The sequence below is a fragment of the Mirounga leonina genome, unplaced genomic scaffold (assembly GCF_011800145.1).
Source record: "Mirounga leonina isolate KUSES-001 unplaced genomic scaffold, KU_Mleo_1.0 Mir_129, whole genome shotgun sequence".
Lineage (NCBI taxonomy): Eukaryota > Metazoa > Chordata > Mammalia > Carnivora > Phocidae > Mirounga > Mirounga leonina.
Genome location: NW_023270323.1, coordinates 24,769,799 through 24,785,522, shown reverse-complemented (window position 1 = coordinate 24,785,522; position 15,724 = coordinate 24,769,799). Strand labels below are relative to the sequence as shown.

The 15,724-nt window shown below is 37.8% G+C and overlaps 1 protein-coding gene across 5 annotated transcripts in view; it reads left to right on the top strand.

The window, feature by feature from the left end:
- SLC4A4 (solute carrier family 4 member 4) overlaps positions 1 to 15,724 on the top strand; it is a 351,065-nt gene that overhangs the window by 138,863 nt on the left and 196,478 nt on the right. For all 5 annotated transcript variants that reach the window (XM_035004843.1, XM_035004842.1, XM_035004844.1 and 2 more), the window contains exons 4-5: positions 2,998 to 3,133; positions 13,484 to 13,644. In XM_035004843.1, coding sequence (XP_034860734.1) covers positions 2,998 to 3,133; positions 13,484 to 13,644 — 297 coding nt within the window. The remainder of the gene's footprint in view (positions 1 to 2,997; positions 3,134 to 13,483; positions 13,645 to 15,724) is intronic.

The following is a 15,724-nucleotide window of genomic DNA, read 5'->3' as shown; positions in this document are numbered from 1 at the left end:
TGTACACTTAATAAGAACAAGGATCTCGGTGTCAAGTTTTTTGCTTTATCTTTGGAGCCTGAAACAAAGCCTATTTAGGGCAAAGACAGTACTCAATAAATATTGCTGAATGAATGCATGGATGAATTGTGTACCCTGTAGAGCTGATAGACATGTGAAAGGAAGAACATAGAAGCCCTGGAAATAAACTGTATAACATTTAAAAGGTGTATATATAGGCAGTCTTTGCATTGCATGGTAGGGCAAGGCCATAAATATGACTATTCAAGCTAAAATTGTACAAAACAATCGTAATAATCAATGGGAGAAGTTACTATTTTTCTTTGACCTTTAAAAAATATTTGCCATGTCATTAAAATCTCTCTTGCTGTTTGGTTATAAAGGTATAGGGAAATGAAAAAAATAATACAACTAGTATTTAGTACTAATTTTTAAACTAAACTCTAGAATGTCAGAAATACTGCGATTAAAGTATTTTATTTCTTTGTAAAATCTTGTCAGGAGTGGGTTGAGTAATGCTTGCCTTCTTCCTGTTGTACAACTTATGAAATGGAGCAAGCATCTTTTCTATGCCCTGAAGAATTGCATACTCCTCTCTAACTTTGGATCAGCTTCCAACATTTTATCCTTTGTGCTTTCCATGTCAAGAAATGTCTCTGAGAGTTCCTTTAATGTGAAATGCTTTTTTTTCTCCTCCTCTGCCTTCTTCCTTTTCTCCCTCCTCCTCCTCCTCCTCCTCCTCCTCCTCCTCCTCTTCTTCTTCTTCTTCTTCTTCTTTTTTTTTTTTTTGCCAGCGTCACTTCCTCTGGGACATCTTTGTCATTTTGGTCCAACTACTTTCCTTATTTATGTTGTTTGCCTTCACTGTGTACTATTTGACTGTTGTCTAGATTCTCTCGCATGGTGAATGGCAGCATTGTCAGCATCCCCATGAGCAGCTCTGTCTTTGATAACTCCATTTACGTTCGACATGGATTTCATTTCCACCAGATCACTTTTTGTTTCTGTACTCTACTTTCATCTCTGTTGGCCACTCTCCTCTTTTGACATGAAGACAACACGGGTACACACTTTGCTGTCTGTACATGAACGAGTAACAAATGCGCAGTGACCAATCACTGGCAGACTTTGCAAGAAGCATTATGATCGGTCACTGATCATGATGCATTTGTGTTATTAACATAGTAATTTATGGACTGAAGAGCTAGCAGTGAAGTTTGTACTTTATGTAATTACTCACAGTTAATATACTATCCTAACTGAAATTTAAGCTGTATTACTGGGGGACTGGTGTTCTTTAACTAAATGGCAGTGACTGAAATTCACACACCTTGGAACCATGCATAGTGAGGGTTTCCCTCAATTCCAGACTTTATTTTATGGATATATGTGTATTTTTTCTTTATTGGCATGGGATCACTTTATTCATATGATTTTGCAATTTTATTTTTCATTTAGCATTTCATATATGTAAAAAAATGATAATCTCGACTTCATGTTTTATAACTACATGGTGATTTACTGAATAGTTGTAGTGTAATTTATTTAACCAGTCCTCCTTTTTGGACATTTAGGCTTCTTCTGTTTTTCTCAATGATAAACAGTGTTGTATTAGTCACCTTTGTCTTTGAGGTAACAACTATTATTTCTCTGAAATGAATTATTTCTAGTGGTAGAATTACTGGATCACATGATGTATACACTTTTAAAACATTTCCATATCCTTCCAGATTTCCCTTCAGAGAGAGGTTCCCATTTAGGCTTCTTTCAGTGACATAAATTGAGAGGTGCTGGTGCATGTGTCCTAAATCTCCGGCAATATTGGGATTATCATTTTTTTTACATTTTTGCTATTTTCATAGGTAAAACGTGTATTTTATTTTAATAATTAGTTTTGGATTACTAGTTAGGTTGAATATTTTTCATGGGTTTGTAGTATTTTTTGATCTGTGGAATTTCATATTGTCCTGTATTACCGTAGTTTTCAGATGGTAGGAATATTCTTGTTTTATTAGGTTGAGTACACCTATTTCTACAATGTGTGTGTGTGTGTCTGTGTGTGTATACATATATATGTATATACACATATATCTGTGTACCTGGACTATATTCACATGTATATACCATTCTTGGTTTTGCCCAGATATTATAAAGAGTATCTGTGGGCCTTAGTTTTGTAATATGATCACTAGTTCTCAAAGGCTTTCCTTTTCTTTAAAAAAAAAGAAGAAGGGGAAAATAACCCACAGCCTGAGGGAAGTTCTAGTTAATTTTTCATTATATGATTTTCAGGAGATAGGGTCAAAAGGAGCTAGTAGGGCATTCAATTATGTGCTTGAGTGTGTCAGAAAAAATTTTTTTCCTCAGGTGTACAATATTTTACTTGGGCTTGTTTTTCAAGTGCATTGAAGCATGACTAAACATTTTTGGGTACTGCCCTTATGTAAAGAAGAGGCCCCATCTTGTTAAATATTCTTCATCAGCTTTGCACTTAGCCAGTTACAGGCGAGGATCCTGTGAGAGCATGAGCTTTAGGCATTGGACAGAGGGAAGGTGGGTGGAAGGCGAGGACCTGGGGGAAACTCAGGATTGGGGTGCTCTGCCCCCTCCCACTGCTGTAGAAAAAGTGATTGGCTCAGGCTGGTTTCTATCTAATAATTTTGGATGGGTCATAAGTGAGGAAGGAGGGAAGGTCATGCGGCTGGACCTCAGCTCATCTGAGGGCTAAAGGTTCTTTGTCACACACCACACAGAACTGGAGTCCTATCCTAGAGAGTGGTGGCGAGCTGAGATACAGTTTAGGACCGAAGGAGCAGAGAAGGGCTTTGAGTTTTTTTCGTGTGTAGGTTGGGGAAAAGGGAGGCTCAGCAAGGAGGATGTCCATGGAAAACGTGGCAGGGAAGTCCAACAGCCTTGGGGACAGAGGAAGAGCTCGAAGCTACACATTCCTCAGGGTTGTCCAGCCCGTGTTTAACCGCAGTATTTTCACTTCTGCAGTCTCTCCTGCCGCAGAACGTATCCGGTTCATCTTGGGCGAGGAGGATGACAGCCCAGCACCCCCTCAGCTCTTCACCGAACTGGATGAGCTGCTGGCCGTGGATGGGCAGGAGATGGAGTGGAAGGAGACGGCGAGGTGAGGCATGACTGGCTGTGCAGTGCTGACCTGGGGAAACAAGTGCAGGGCAAGATCGCTGTCTGTGAGCACCTTTGAATAACTGAGGAGCATCGTGTTGGCTGGGTTAAGGAATAAAAGGGTTCTTTTTCTTCTCTGTTACATTGATGTGGATGCAGGACATCCTTTATTTCACTGCTGGAGCATTGTTACATTGATTCATGTTGTTACAGTTTTAACTTTTATAAAGAATTAGAAGTAAATCTGTGTTCATATGCTATTTAATAGTAAAATATCTTAAAGAGATAAACGCAAGCACCCAAACATGGTAGCCTAGAGATATGTATCCACAGTTTCTGCATTTAGGAGGGAGGTTGCAAAGACATGTTTACCCACAGACTTGCCATTATTCCAAGGAAAAACCTGTCATCTTTTAAGTATCCACGAAAGCAAGTAGAAGGTTCACTTGAATTTGGAGTTTAGAGACCTGAGTTAAATTTCAGATTCCGTCACCTGTTAGCTGCATAGCACTCAGTGTCTCAGAACTTTGATTTCATCATCAATAAAAAATGGATAATAATACCTACTACATATATATGTATGCAATATAAGATATGTAATATATCTTTATGTATTTTATTTAATATTTATCTAATTATATCACAGATATTTACATACATGCCTATATGTATGTATATATATGGAAATACCTTGTAAATTCCTAAGCACTACAGAAATATCTAAGGTTTCGTTCTTCTCATGATAACAGAACTTTTCTTTCTTTCTACATATAGATTAAGTTATATACTCCACACCGTATCTTCTAGGACATAGAACAATTATGTAATATAAGGAATTTGATATAATGCAGTTACTGGTCTCCCATTGTCATAATTGCATGGAGATTCAATATATTTCCCTTTCACAAGCAAAATAATGTTAAGATACACCTTTTATAGTCTGCAATTTAATTCAAATCAAATTCAACTGGTGTTTTTTTGAATGCATAGTATATGTCAGGCACTAATGAAGTACTGAGAATAGAAAAGTGAGCAGAAGAAGCTCACACACAGATTATTGTATCTTCCTCAAGTTTCAAGTGTGTTCAATATAATATCTTTACAATCTGAGGAATGAGGCAAATCAAATCCTTCTTGTAGCTTTGGGTTTAAAAAAAGAGTAAAATAAGTGAAAACCTTCTTCTGTGGATTAGATGGAAAAGAAATTTATGTCTGTTGTTCCGCTTCTAGTTAGGTCATTCTAGAATCAGAAAGAAATATATTTTTTATCATCTGTGATTAGTAAAAGTTGATGAGATATAAAGAACCACTAACTCAATTGTATTTCCTTTTCTGGATGAGGTTCTTTTGAGAATTAAAGGAAGAACTTTTATTTTCTGGGGCATATCTTTTTTTTTTTTTTTTTAAGTTTCTTTAGTAGGCTCTACACCCAATGTGGGGCTTGAACTCATAACCCTGAGATCAGGATTCGTATGCTCTTCCAGTGAGCCAGCCGGGTACACCATTTCTGGAGCATATTTAAAAGCTTCATGCATCATATCATTTCTAATCAAGTGTTCATCAAGTTAATTGGATTTTTTGGTAATTTTTGTTTAGTTACTGAGACTTAACACTCTGTAGGTTTGTGGATTTATTATCATTACTGCAATACTAAGTACTATTGAATGTCTTTAGCCATTTAGGATTTTTAATAGTAGAGAAGCTTCATAAATTAATTCATTTGATAATGATAGAGAAGCCTTTATTTCTCACCAAGAATTTCTAGGTAGTTTGGTCTTGTGGAAACATCTGCTTTAAAAGAAAGTTCAGTAGAAAAAAAAAGTTTAGTAGAATCCATGGGTAATTTCATATCTTCCATAACTTGAACTGTGCCCAGAAAAAAAAAAAAAATCATTACATTTTACTCCTGGCCCTCCCAGTAGCAGTAAGGGAAGAGACCTAATCTTAAATATGTTATTTTCCATTTGCTGGATAACTCTAATATTCAGACACTAATAGTGGGTGTGCTTGTTTTAACTCTTCTGTTAATATTTTCTCCTTCTTATTAAAAACCTATCTGTGGCACATTTCTGCTTCCCCACCTCTGTTGCTCCCTCTTGAAGCTCTTCATTCTTGTCCTTTCAGGACCTCTTTCCGTGATACAGTAATTCTCTCTCATTCCCTTCTCTTAGTCCTAATAACCTGGAAATTAAAAGTCCTACGTAAAGTACATTTTTGGTTCATAAACATCCTCCAAAAGAAGGCTTTCAAAGTAGAATCTTTTACTAGAGAAAAACAAAACAAAACAACAGAGTGAGAATTGTACTGGTGCATCCGAATTAAGTGTTGGGGAGATTTTGGTCTAGTCTTGGCTTTGTTGCTGATTGGCTACTTTGCTATGGGCCAGTCACGTACTCACGCAGTCTTCTTCCTGAGATGAGTGTTCTCTTCTACCCAAGGAAGGTGATAACTGCGTTGCATCTCTGTAACTTCATGCATAGTTTATAGCATAGTATATCTATCCCTGTGTATATACTAGTTTAGTCAGTTATGACCAGAAGCGTTACTTTGATTCATGTTTTCTTCTTGAAATTCTGTGTGAGTACCTATCATAGAGTAGAATTCGGGTGTAGCTTTCTGCTTTCTCTCTCAGTCCAAGGCGGACTATATTTTATGTGACCTCTGGTCTCAGAAGGGTGGAGAGGTGACACTTCACTGTGTAGGTAATTCAACACTGAGATGGACGTAGAACTTTCATGTAAGCTTCTTACAGTGAAGATAATTTTGAACACTTTACTGTCCTTGAAGACTCTATTTCCTTGAGAACACATGTGTCATTTTTGGTGATGTCATTAGCCCCTGAGAGACTGGACTGCTGGAGAGAATGTGTGGTGGGAGTGCGCCATGTGTTGGTGGTGGGAGAGGAGGGGCTGTCCAGGAAGAAACATACTCACACCAGTCTACACTCTATAAGTTCTGGATGGGATGTGCCACACTTACTACTGCTTAATTAAATGTAAGTGTGATATTACTGTTTTCATTTTGTCTCCTTCATTACACTGATTCATCTGAAAGCAGGGACCATCATGTCTGTCTTTCATGACTGTATTCCCAGTGCCTCACTGTGCCTGGTACTATAACAGGTGCTCAGTAATACTTGTTGAGTGTGGTTAGTTGAGAATTGATTGCCTTAGAAACAGCTTTTCTAAATATCATACTTTCTTAGATATATTACCTGACCAAAGCTGGAGTTCTGTGATAATTCTTCTCTTTCTGACTGACAGACAGCTGAATGACAGACCAAAGGTACCTAGTACACCACTGATACAGGTCAGAGGAGGACCTGTGTTTGAAGTTTCAAACTAATTCATCAGTATGCTGCTGCCATTCCCCATTAAGTTGTCTAGCCCAGACTTCTTTCCTTGTATGACTGAAAACACATAATTGGATGGCTAATACACACTTCTTGAAGTAACGTATCTAAAACTGAGCTTCTGATCTACATGCCTCAGATCAGCTCCTCCCGCAGAGTTCCCTACCACAATGGACAACGCCATTCTTCTAGTTGCTCAAACCAGAAACACTGGGATCTTCCTTGACTTCTGCCTCTCCCTACACTCCTTACTCGATCCATTGGTAAACCCTATTTATTTTACCCTCAAAGATACTCAGATATTCAGAATCTTACCACATCTCACATTCAGTACTGCCACAATCCAGGTCCAAGCTGCCGTTGTTTCTTATACAGATTATTGTAAATGCTTCCTAATTAGTCCATCTCTCTGCACCTGCCCTTACCTCCCGCATGAACAATCCACCATGATCTTTTTGACTTTATCTCCTACTTTCCTCTCCCCCTCCTTGTTCACTCACTGGCCAGTCATGCTTCTATGCCAGGGACATAGCACTTGCTGTTCCCTCTGTCTGAAATCCTCTCCTTGCCCCCCTGCTGTGACCCCCCTCCCCCACCCCAGTTGTCTGCATGGCTCATTTTCTCACCTCCTTCAGGTCTTTTTTTCAAATATTACCTTCTCAATGGCTATCCCATCTAAAATCTAAAAAGTCCCCCAACACTCTCTAACCCCCTCTTCCATTATGTTTTCCTTGGCACTTATCACCATTTAGCATAGTGCATATCTTGTTATTTTCTCTTCCCATTAAATTAAAGCTCCATGAGGGCAGGAATTTTTAGTTGTTTTGTACATAACTATATCTCTAGTTCCTACAACTACCTGGCACACTGTCCATGGTCAAGAAATATGTGTTAACAGAATTAGCTCCACCGAAATCCTGTTGGGAGGTTGGAAGGTGATTGTGCCTCCAGAAATGATTCAGAGTTTTAGTCATCTCTAGTTCTTGCAACATACCCCACTTCAGAACATTTTTGCAGTAATTTCTGATTGCCATTTAAGAGGTCTGGTTTCTAGAGATGATAGGGCTTTTTCTCCCCACTAACAACTCTCAAACCTATCAGACTAAAGAAGTTTAATACTTAGAAGGGATTCATTTTATATATGAAAATGTGCTATGAATATTTTTCTGGCTGACTTGTAAACTTGCTTTGCTTTTCTGTGAAAACCCCAATTTATAGACTATTTTATTCCATAGAGAACTAACCCGCTAGACTTCTCTAGCTTAATGTAGTTTCTACTGTGAGCCCACACCCCCACAGGACACAGTTCTACCCCTTTTAATGTTCTATGCTTTTTAGGTAGCTAATGATTTGATTTGACCCAAAATATCCTCCATTGATTCTCAGCATTACTGCAGTTTCAGTTTTAGTCAGGAAGTTCAGGTTAAGCTCTATCTCAAAAAATAAAGAGAATGGTTTCAGTAGTAGGAAAAACATACCAGTTTAAGTCTGGAAGGCACAATAGTCATGTAAAATTATGAACAAGGGAAGTCTTTATTTATATGAAGTTTGAAGTTCAGCCAACTCTACCACCCCCTTTTTTTCGCATCTTTCCCTTGCTTTTCCCTTTCCTAAAAATTAGAACTTTGGATTTTTATTGGCTCTTCCAGCATAAAGCACAAATTGAAGACTGTGCAAAGGATAGAATGATTCGACCTGAGAAGCGTATATGATGAGTGGAATGCCGAGAATACTTTTTTTTTTTTTTTAAAGAGTATTCCTGAGTGTTAGCTTATTTGAATACTGACATTTAGTAATGTAGCAGTAATTATAATGGAGTATTTGGTATTAGTGAAGAAGCCCGTGCTCCTTGTTAAGAATTTCTAGGTGGATAGGCATTAACTAATAGGTCCATGACACAAACTGGTGAAAGAATTAAGTCATGGTCCAGCTTTGGTATTGGGCCAAAGCCAGGAAGAAGGGCTACTGCTATTCCCCACCATCCCAAGCTCTTAATTTCTTTGAGACGGTGATGTCTCTGTAAAAATGGTTATTGGCTTTCAGTTTTCCTTCAGTGAATATTCAGATGGATAATGCTGGACTTCACTGTTTGAAGAATATATGGTAAAGGTCAGTTCCCCAATGTGGTTTAGTTTTTGTTGCCAAACCTGGGTAAAAAGGAAAGCGGTCACAAGCTTCAACGAAACTGGCCAGCAAAGGAAAAGGGTATTGATGTTTTAGTTCCAGTGGGACAGCACAGTTGAACACCCATTTGTGTTTCTGCTTGGCAGACTGACCCAGCCAACGTCTGGAAAACCCTGATTTCAGGGCATGACCATCAAGCAAGACATGCGTCCTGACCCTGGGGATTTAGAGAGAGAGTCCTCTTTTCCCAATCTACACTGACTTCTCTGTCTTTTCTCTACTGGATTACTTTGGAACATTCCATTTCAGAACAAGTTTATTTCTTCTGTAAGAAAAAGGCTGAAGGAAAAGGCATCTGATCGTCTGTGTAATTACATGTAATCACATATACTGCTTTGCAGTAACTTTCACAGTTGATCTAGAAATTTGAGAGTTCTCCTTAAAAACATAATTTACTGCAGATACACACTAGTGTTGGCTTCTTTTATGTAATGAGGCACTTGTTAGTTAGCAAGAAATTTGTTATTTTAATAGTCTTATATAGTTGGATTATATTCTAGGGCAAAGGTCATGTCTATTTTCCACTGTAAAATTAGCTTGTTTTAAGTTAGAGGTCTTGTCTTTTCTTAATCATATTTAATCATATGATTGGAAAGTTGCAAAATTCAGTGATTCCCAGTGGGCCTTCTATTTCTTCAATAAACGAGCGAAATGCTGTTTGGTTGGCTGTCACTCAAAGTGCGTAAAACTGCAATGTACTTTCTTCTTCTTCTAAGACCTTGAAATAAACTTTACCTAATAAACTCTTCCTCCAAAGTTACAGCAGTTTTGTATTTGCAAGCATTTAAAAAACTGACTTCTGAAATTAATTTTCCTATAAAATGTCAAGTACCAAGACAAAAGGAAAAGTAGGAAACTTATTGCAAATATATTGTTATTCACAGTCACTATGGAGGGTAGATAGTAGCTTATAGTACATTTTACAGTAAAAATGTCTTTTTTTTTTTTTAAATGTAATTACATGGTTCTAAGTCACCTTAACAAATTCATTGGCACTCGGGTAGGCTGAACTTTGGTACCTTTGCCTTAGCCTTTTCTTTAATGGGTTCTGATTTGAATTGAGTAGTTTTCAGGTTTTTTTCAAATTTGTCCTTGGTATGTGAGGAGGATAGACATAGCATATATAGTTTCTGAAATGACACTGCATGCAAACAATCTGTTTAAATGGGCAAACCATTACTTTATGTCTGAAAGCATATGTTGGAAGTATACTCCGTTCCTTGAACAATCAGAGCAATACATTTTAAGGGAACTTAATAGCCATTATCCCAGAGTTTCCCGTATGTTGTTAGCTGTGCTATGATATGACATCATCACAACATTCAATATTTACTAACCTCAAAGTGAAATAGATGTTAAACTGAACTATGATATAATACTTATCCCTTAGGAATGTAGATTCTAAGGAACTGGCTAGTTGTGAGATTTTATGTTTTCATTCCTTTATAATTACATCTTGACCTAAAGGGCTGGTGTATTCCAGGAGGGTGAGTAATGCTATTCCATATATCCAAGCTGGTTGGGATTTATGATTTCTAAATGTACTATTAAAACCTGTTAAGTCATATTTAAGTCTAGTCAGGTTGCATCTACAATACAAACTGTGGGGAGGAATGAAACTAAAGATTGGTCACAAAAGAATGCAGTCATTTTGCTCCTTTTGTTTTTTAAAGATTTATTTATTTGAGAGAGAGAGAGCGAGAGAGAGCATGCAAGTTGGGGGAGGGGCAGAAGGAGAGGGCGAGAAGCAGACTCCCTGCTGAGTGTGGCTATGCAGGGCTGGATCTCACAACCCTGAGATCATGACCTGAGCGGAAACCAAGAGTCTGATGCTTAACTGACTGAGCCACCCAGGTGTCCTCCATTCTTTTTTATTTAAATTCAATTAGACCAACGTATAGTACATCACTATCCCCCCCTTTTTTTAAAATTCAATTAGACCAACATATAGTACATCACTACCCACCAAACTTACATAGTTTGGACAGGTGAGAATGATGGCAGAAAAGAGCCGCTCTCACATATGTGTGTATTTGGCAATACAGATTTCTGGCAACTGATAGGAAGGTGGGGGGACTCATTCAGTAGAAATAAGAGGGACATGAATGCTTTTACTGAGTTTCTAGCTGGCTTTTGTTATGTATCTTGGGTTTAAATCCTATGACCTAAGATTCTATCCCTCAGCTAATAAGAATTCTCTCAGGAATAAAAACAAGGAGTCACTACACTCTTTATAGATAACATCCTTATATGTAATCCTGACATGGTTTTATATACTATTGAATATTTTAATATACTAGAGTCTTATCTTGAGTAATAAATTATAACATCAAATGTAAATATGATTCACTATGATGTACACCTGAAATTAGTAGATTATTTTATGTTAATTATACTTCAATGAAAGTACTCTTCAAAATTATTTTATTTTATTTTAAGCTTTTATTTTAATTCCAGTTAGTTAACATACAGTGTTGTATTAGTTTCAGGTGTACAATATAGTAATTCAACACTTCCATACAACTCCTGGTACTCATCACAACAAGTGTACTCCTTAATCCCCATCACCTATTTCACCCATCCCCCAACCCCCTCTTCAAAATTATTTTAAAAATGTAATATGATTTATGTAACAGTTATCAACAAACATGGTTAAAGATTGTGTGAGCAAGCTTGAAAAGATAATATACCTACACATTCTGCATGGAGCACTGGGTGTTATGCACAAACAATGAATCATGGAACACTTCATCTAAAACTAATGATGTAATGTATGGGGATTAACATAAGAATAAAAAATTTTTTTCCAAATTAGCATGTAAAAAAAAAAGATAAGATACCTAAAGTTAATCAATGAAATATACGCTGTAAAATGATTACTCTTGAAATAACTCCAGTTACCTTTTATCTTTTTTGGCAAATCCATAGAATTCAATAAGAGTATGATGTAAAATTGTCATTTTTCTCCCCTTTCTTTCTATTTCTGTGGGACTAATAGCAACCAAAGGGAAGAACTACTAATTTAATTACACACACACTCACACGAATATTAAGGGTCTTTTATTCTCTCTTGGGGTGTTTCACAACTACTTGTATAGAAAGAAACAAGGTCCAGTTCTGAAGCTTTAGAACTTTGGTGGTCATGTGGGCTTTTTAACTTTTGAGGAAAATACGTAAAACTCTCCACTGTTTACATTTTGGAGGGATACAAAGGAAAGGAAGAGGGTCTCGGAATTGAGGGTGAGGTTGGAAGTAAGGTTACCATTGACATGTGGGAGTGCCCTGGGTGGGAGAGGCTTCCTGAGAGGAGTGCAGATGGGGGCTTTGGATATGGCTAAATACTTCTCAATTGCATGAGTATTGGGCTTGATTAAAATTCTAAATTTTCTTTGACTCTGTGGCTGATCTCTTGATCTGTTTTCACTCCTGGTTCTACTAATGTGTTTTTTTTTGCCTCCTCTGGGGGTGGTGAGAAGTCTATAAATAATACCTTATGTAGAGCTTCCTCTGATCTCTGCCCTTTGTTCTCATCTTTAGTGAGCTAGGTGAGCGTTTAGCTTTTTCTAGGAAAACATTTTTCAATCATTAAACCTTCGGGTGAAGACTGTAGGAAAACAATTTTTTAACCCCCTCTGTATCTTTTTCAATATCTTTCAGAAGGTTTGAAGTGAGAGAAAGAAGCATTTTTCTTTGGGTCATCATGAATAGCAAAATGATGATGCTTTCGTGTTTTCCTTTACCAGTGTAGAAAGCGTCTGTGCAATACATGGGATATAAAGACTGTCAAATGTGTTTTGTTTTCATTTCCATTACACTTTTAAAAAGTTGCTCTATATTGCCAAGTTATCAAGACATCTAGGAATCTTAGAAAGAAGAAACTATGAAAGTGGGCTGTTTGTTCCATTGCTAAGGTTAATAGGAGATCTGTTATCAGAATAGATGTGTTGTTCACGGAACTTGTGTATTTAAAAAAATTTTTTTAAATGTTTTATTTATTTATTCATGAAAGTCAGAGAGAGAGAGAGAGAGAGAGAGGCAGAAGCAGAGGGAGAAGCAGGCTCCCCGCAGAGCAGGGAGCCCGATGCGGGACTCGATCCCAGGACCCTGGGATCATGACCTGAGCTGAAGGCAGATGCTTAACCGACTGAGCCGCCCAGGTGCCCCACAGAACTTGTGTATTTTTAAACACATGTGGAGCCAGACTTGAAGGGTAAAGTTTCCATTAGAATCTCAATGAGAAGGGAATGTGTGTCAGCTGAGAAATACGGAGTAAGACATAGCCGCATATACTGGCCCCCTTTAAGTGTTAAAGGGGAATTTTATATTCATCTGACCACGTCATATACCATGTTTTTCAAATAATTAAGATAAATATTGGTTCATAACTGATATTTCAACTTACATAAACTTGCCTTGTGAAGTCACAACAGAATTCTCACAATAGTGGTTATTTTTACACAGTGTGGGCTTTCATGAAATTTTGAAATGCACATTTTTCCTGTGTTATTTTAAAAATTTAGCAAAATAATCATTCTTCAGGATTTCATGGTTACATATGGACAGATATAAAACCAAGGATGCTTTGGATCCTTCTGGTTTATTTTCTTTCTCTCTAACACCAGGGGAACACAGTCTAGTGACTGTTTGGTGTGTTTATAAGGGTAATGCAATTAATGATACAATAAACTTTTAAGACTACACCAAAGGAGACATTTTGGAAGTGCTGGTGGGGGTGGAGATGGCGGGCTTGACGTAGCTATTTCCAGAGGAGGTTGGAATACTTTTAATTGCTGTTCATTAATCTCATGTTCCTAGGTGGATTAAGTTTGAAGAAAAAGTGGAACAGGGTGGGGAAAGATGGAGCAAGCCCCACGTGGCCACACTGTCCCTTCACAGCTTATTTGAGCTGAGGACATGTATGGAGAAGGGATCCATCATGCTGGACAGGGAGGCTTCTTCTCTCCCACAGCTGGTGGGTAAGTATGTTGTTTTAAGTTTTTATCATTTTTTTTTTAGCTTTACCTAAGTATCCATGGGTCTCCATTCATGCAGATGACTTCTAGTGTAAGCAGAGTTGAATATTCTATAACATTTATTTTCACTCTTTTTTTTTTATATTATAAGACAAGTAAGGGTTATTGCAGAAGATTTGGAAAATACAGACAAATATTGAGAAGAAAATGAAAAAAAGCATCCATCATACCTCCATAGCCATTGTTAACATTTTGGCATGCTTCCATCCAATTTTTATTTCTCAGTCTTCTCTCTCTTCTTTTACTTTTTTGTGTTATTTTTTTATTGGGATCATAATGTATATGTACAGACTGGCATTCACCTCCTAACCTTATTAGGATAAGGTTAATATTTTGACTAGAGGCTTCCTCTCCCATCCTTGGTTATACTGAACTGGAGGTCTGGAGACTAGATTTCAAGAACTCCGACCTTGGACCTTGCACTGAGCTTCTCTGGGCCTCAGTTTTATCATCTGTAAAATAGGGCTTAAATCCTATGTAAGAAGGAAAATCGTCTAGTTGCTGGGTTGGGGCTGCTTTTGTAGGTGGAAGTCAGGATCCTTTAACTGTATGTAAGAAAGTTTGTGTGGAGCAAGGAGCCAGCAGAACCCTGTGGGCTAGTGACTGAGTCATGTCACATTGGTGCTGAGTATCAGTTACACCACCACCACCAAGTCCCAGAACCTCATGATGCAGGGCTGCATTGCTCTCTTTTGCAATTAGTGTTGTGTAGTGAATGTTAACTCACCATGTTGAACATCTGGGGCACACATTACTACCTCCCAAACAGTAGTCATTGTTTTCATTTTCTAACAAAAGCCTGGACTAAACTGCCTTATTACCAGTCAGATCCAGGTATGCTGAAGATCATGTTTTTCTCAAAAAGGAGTGCAGGGGCTCTGTGTGGCATTCCTAGGAAAATTCGTTAGCTAGGTGACCACTGGACCTATATGGATGACTACACTTTCCCAAGGGGCCTGCAGGGTGCCTCATGTGGGATTATGGGGAAGAGGATGTGGATTGTGGCCCCATAGAAAGTGACCAGTGTAAAATTCTTGTGTGATTTCAGACTTACTACAAAATTTATTTGAATATCTGGAGCCAAAAGGCTTGTCTATGGCTTTTGTGTGTGTGTGTGTGTGTGTGTGTGTGTGTGTTATAGACAGTGGGAAAGAGATAGCATTTGTTTTGGAAGAAAAGATTAGTTTCCAAAGGAGGCATATATCTTCCTGATGTATATGTAACTGATTCTTCAGAGAGCTTGTTAGTTCCATTTGCAAAGAAGTCCTACACTTTTTATAAACCCAAGGTGCTTAAGGTATAAGTAGAGAAGGGGGAAGGGCTAATGTGAAGAAACTGGGTGGACAGAATTAATTAGTTCATGCATTTATTCAACAGTGGTGCATGAGCTTCTGCAACGTACCAGACATTGGTCTAGGCCCTGGAATTAGGTTTGCAAATCTGTCACTTTGTAAATGGGGTAAGTTACAAATCCGCATCCACATAGTTAGAAGATAATGTAGGAAATAATCTCCATGTAGAATTTTTCATATTTGACAAGGCAAGTGAGGCTGAAAATGGGTGTTTGGATATATTCTTGTGCCCAAGGAAGATGATCCCATCTACAAAGAAGCAAACAGAGGGATGGTTTTCTGGGTGATTTATTTTACTGCAAAGGAGATTGTTACTCAAAAAAATATCATGGTTAGCAGAAACCCGTCCAGTTTTTGAGTGAGAATTGCAATTTGTGTGTGTTTAGACTTTAAGAACTAATCTGGAGTGAAAATGTCTGAAATTAGACAAGTTGAAAAAATAAGTCAGAATGCATGAATGCTGGGTAAAATGGAAATTAAACTTGTGACTGGGCAAGATATAGGCAACTTCGGGGGAGAAAATATGTGTTGTGGTTTAAGGGTCACTAGAAAGGTTCCAATATTAAGAAGGTAGGACTTGGGTTTTTCTGTAAAACTGTCTTTGGGGTCTTTAGTACCAGCAGGAGCCATCTCAAGGAGCTTTTGTTCATCAGCAATTGACTGATCTTTTC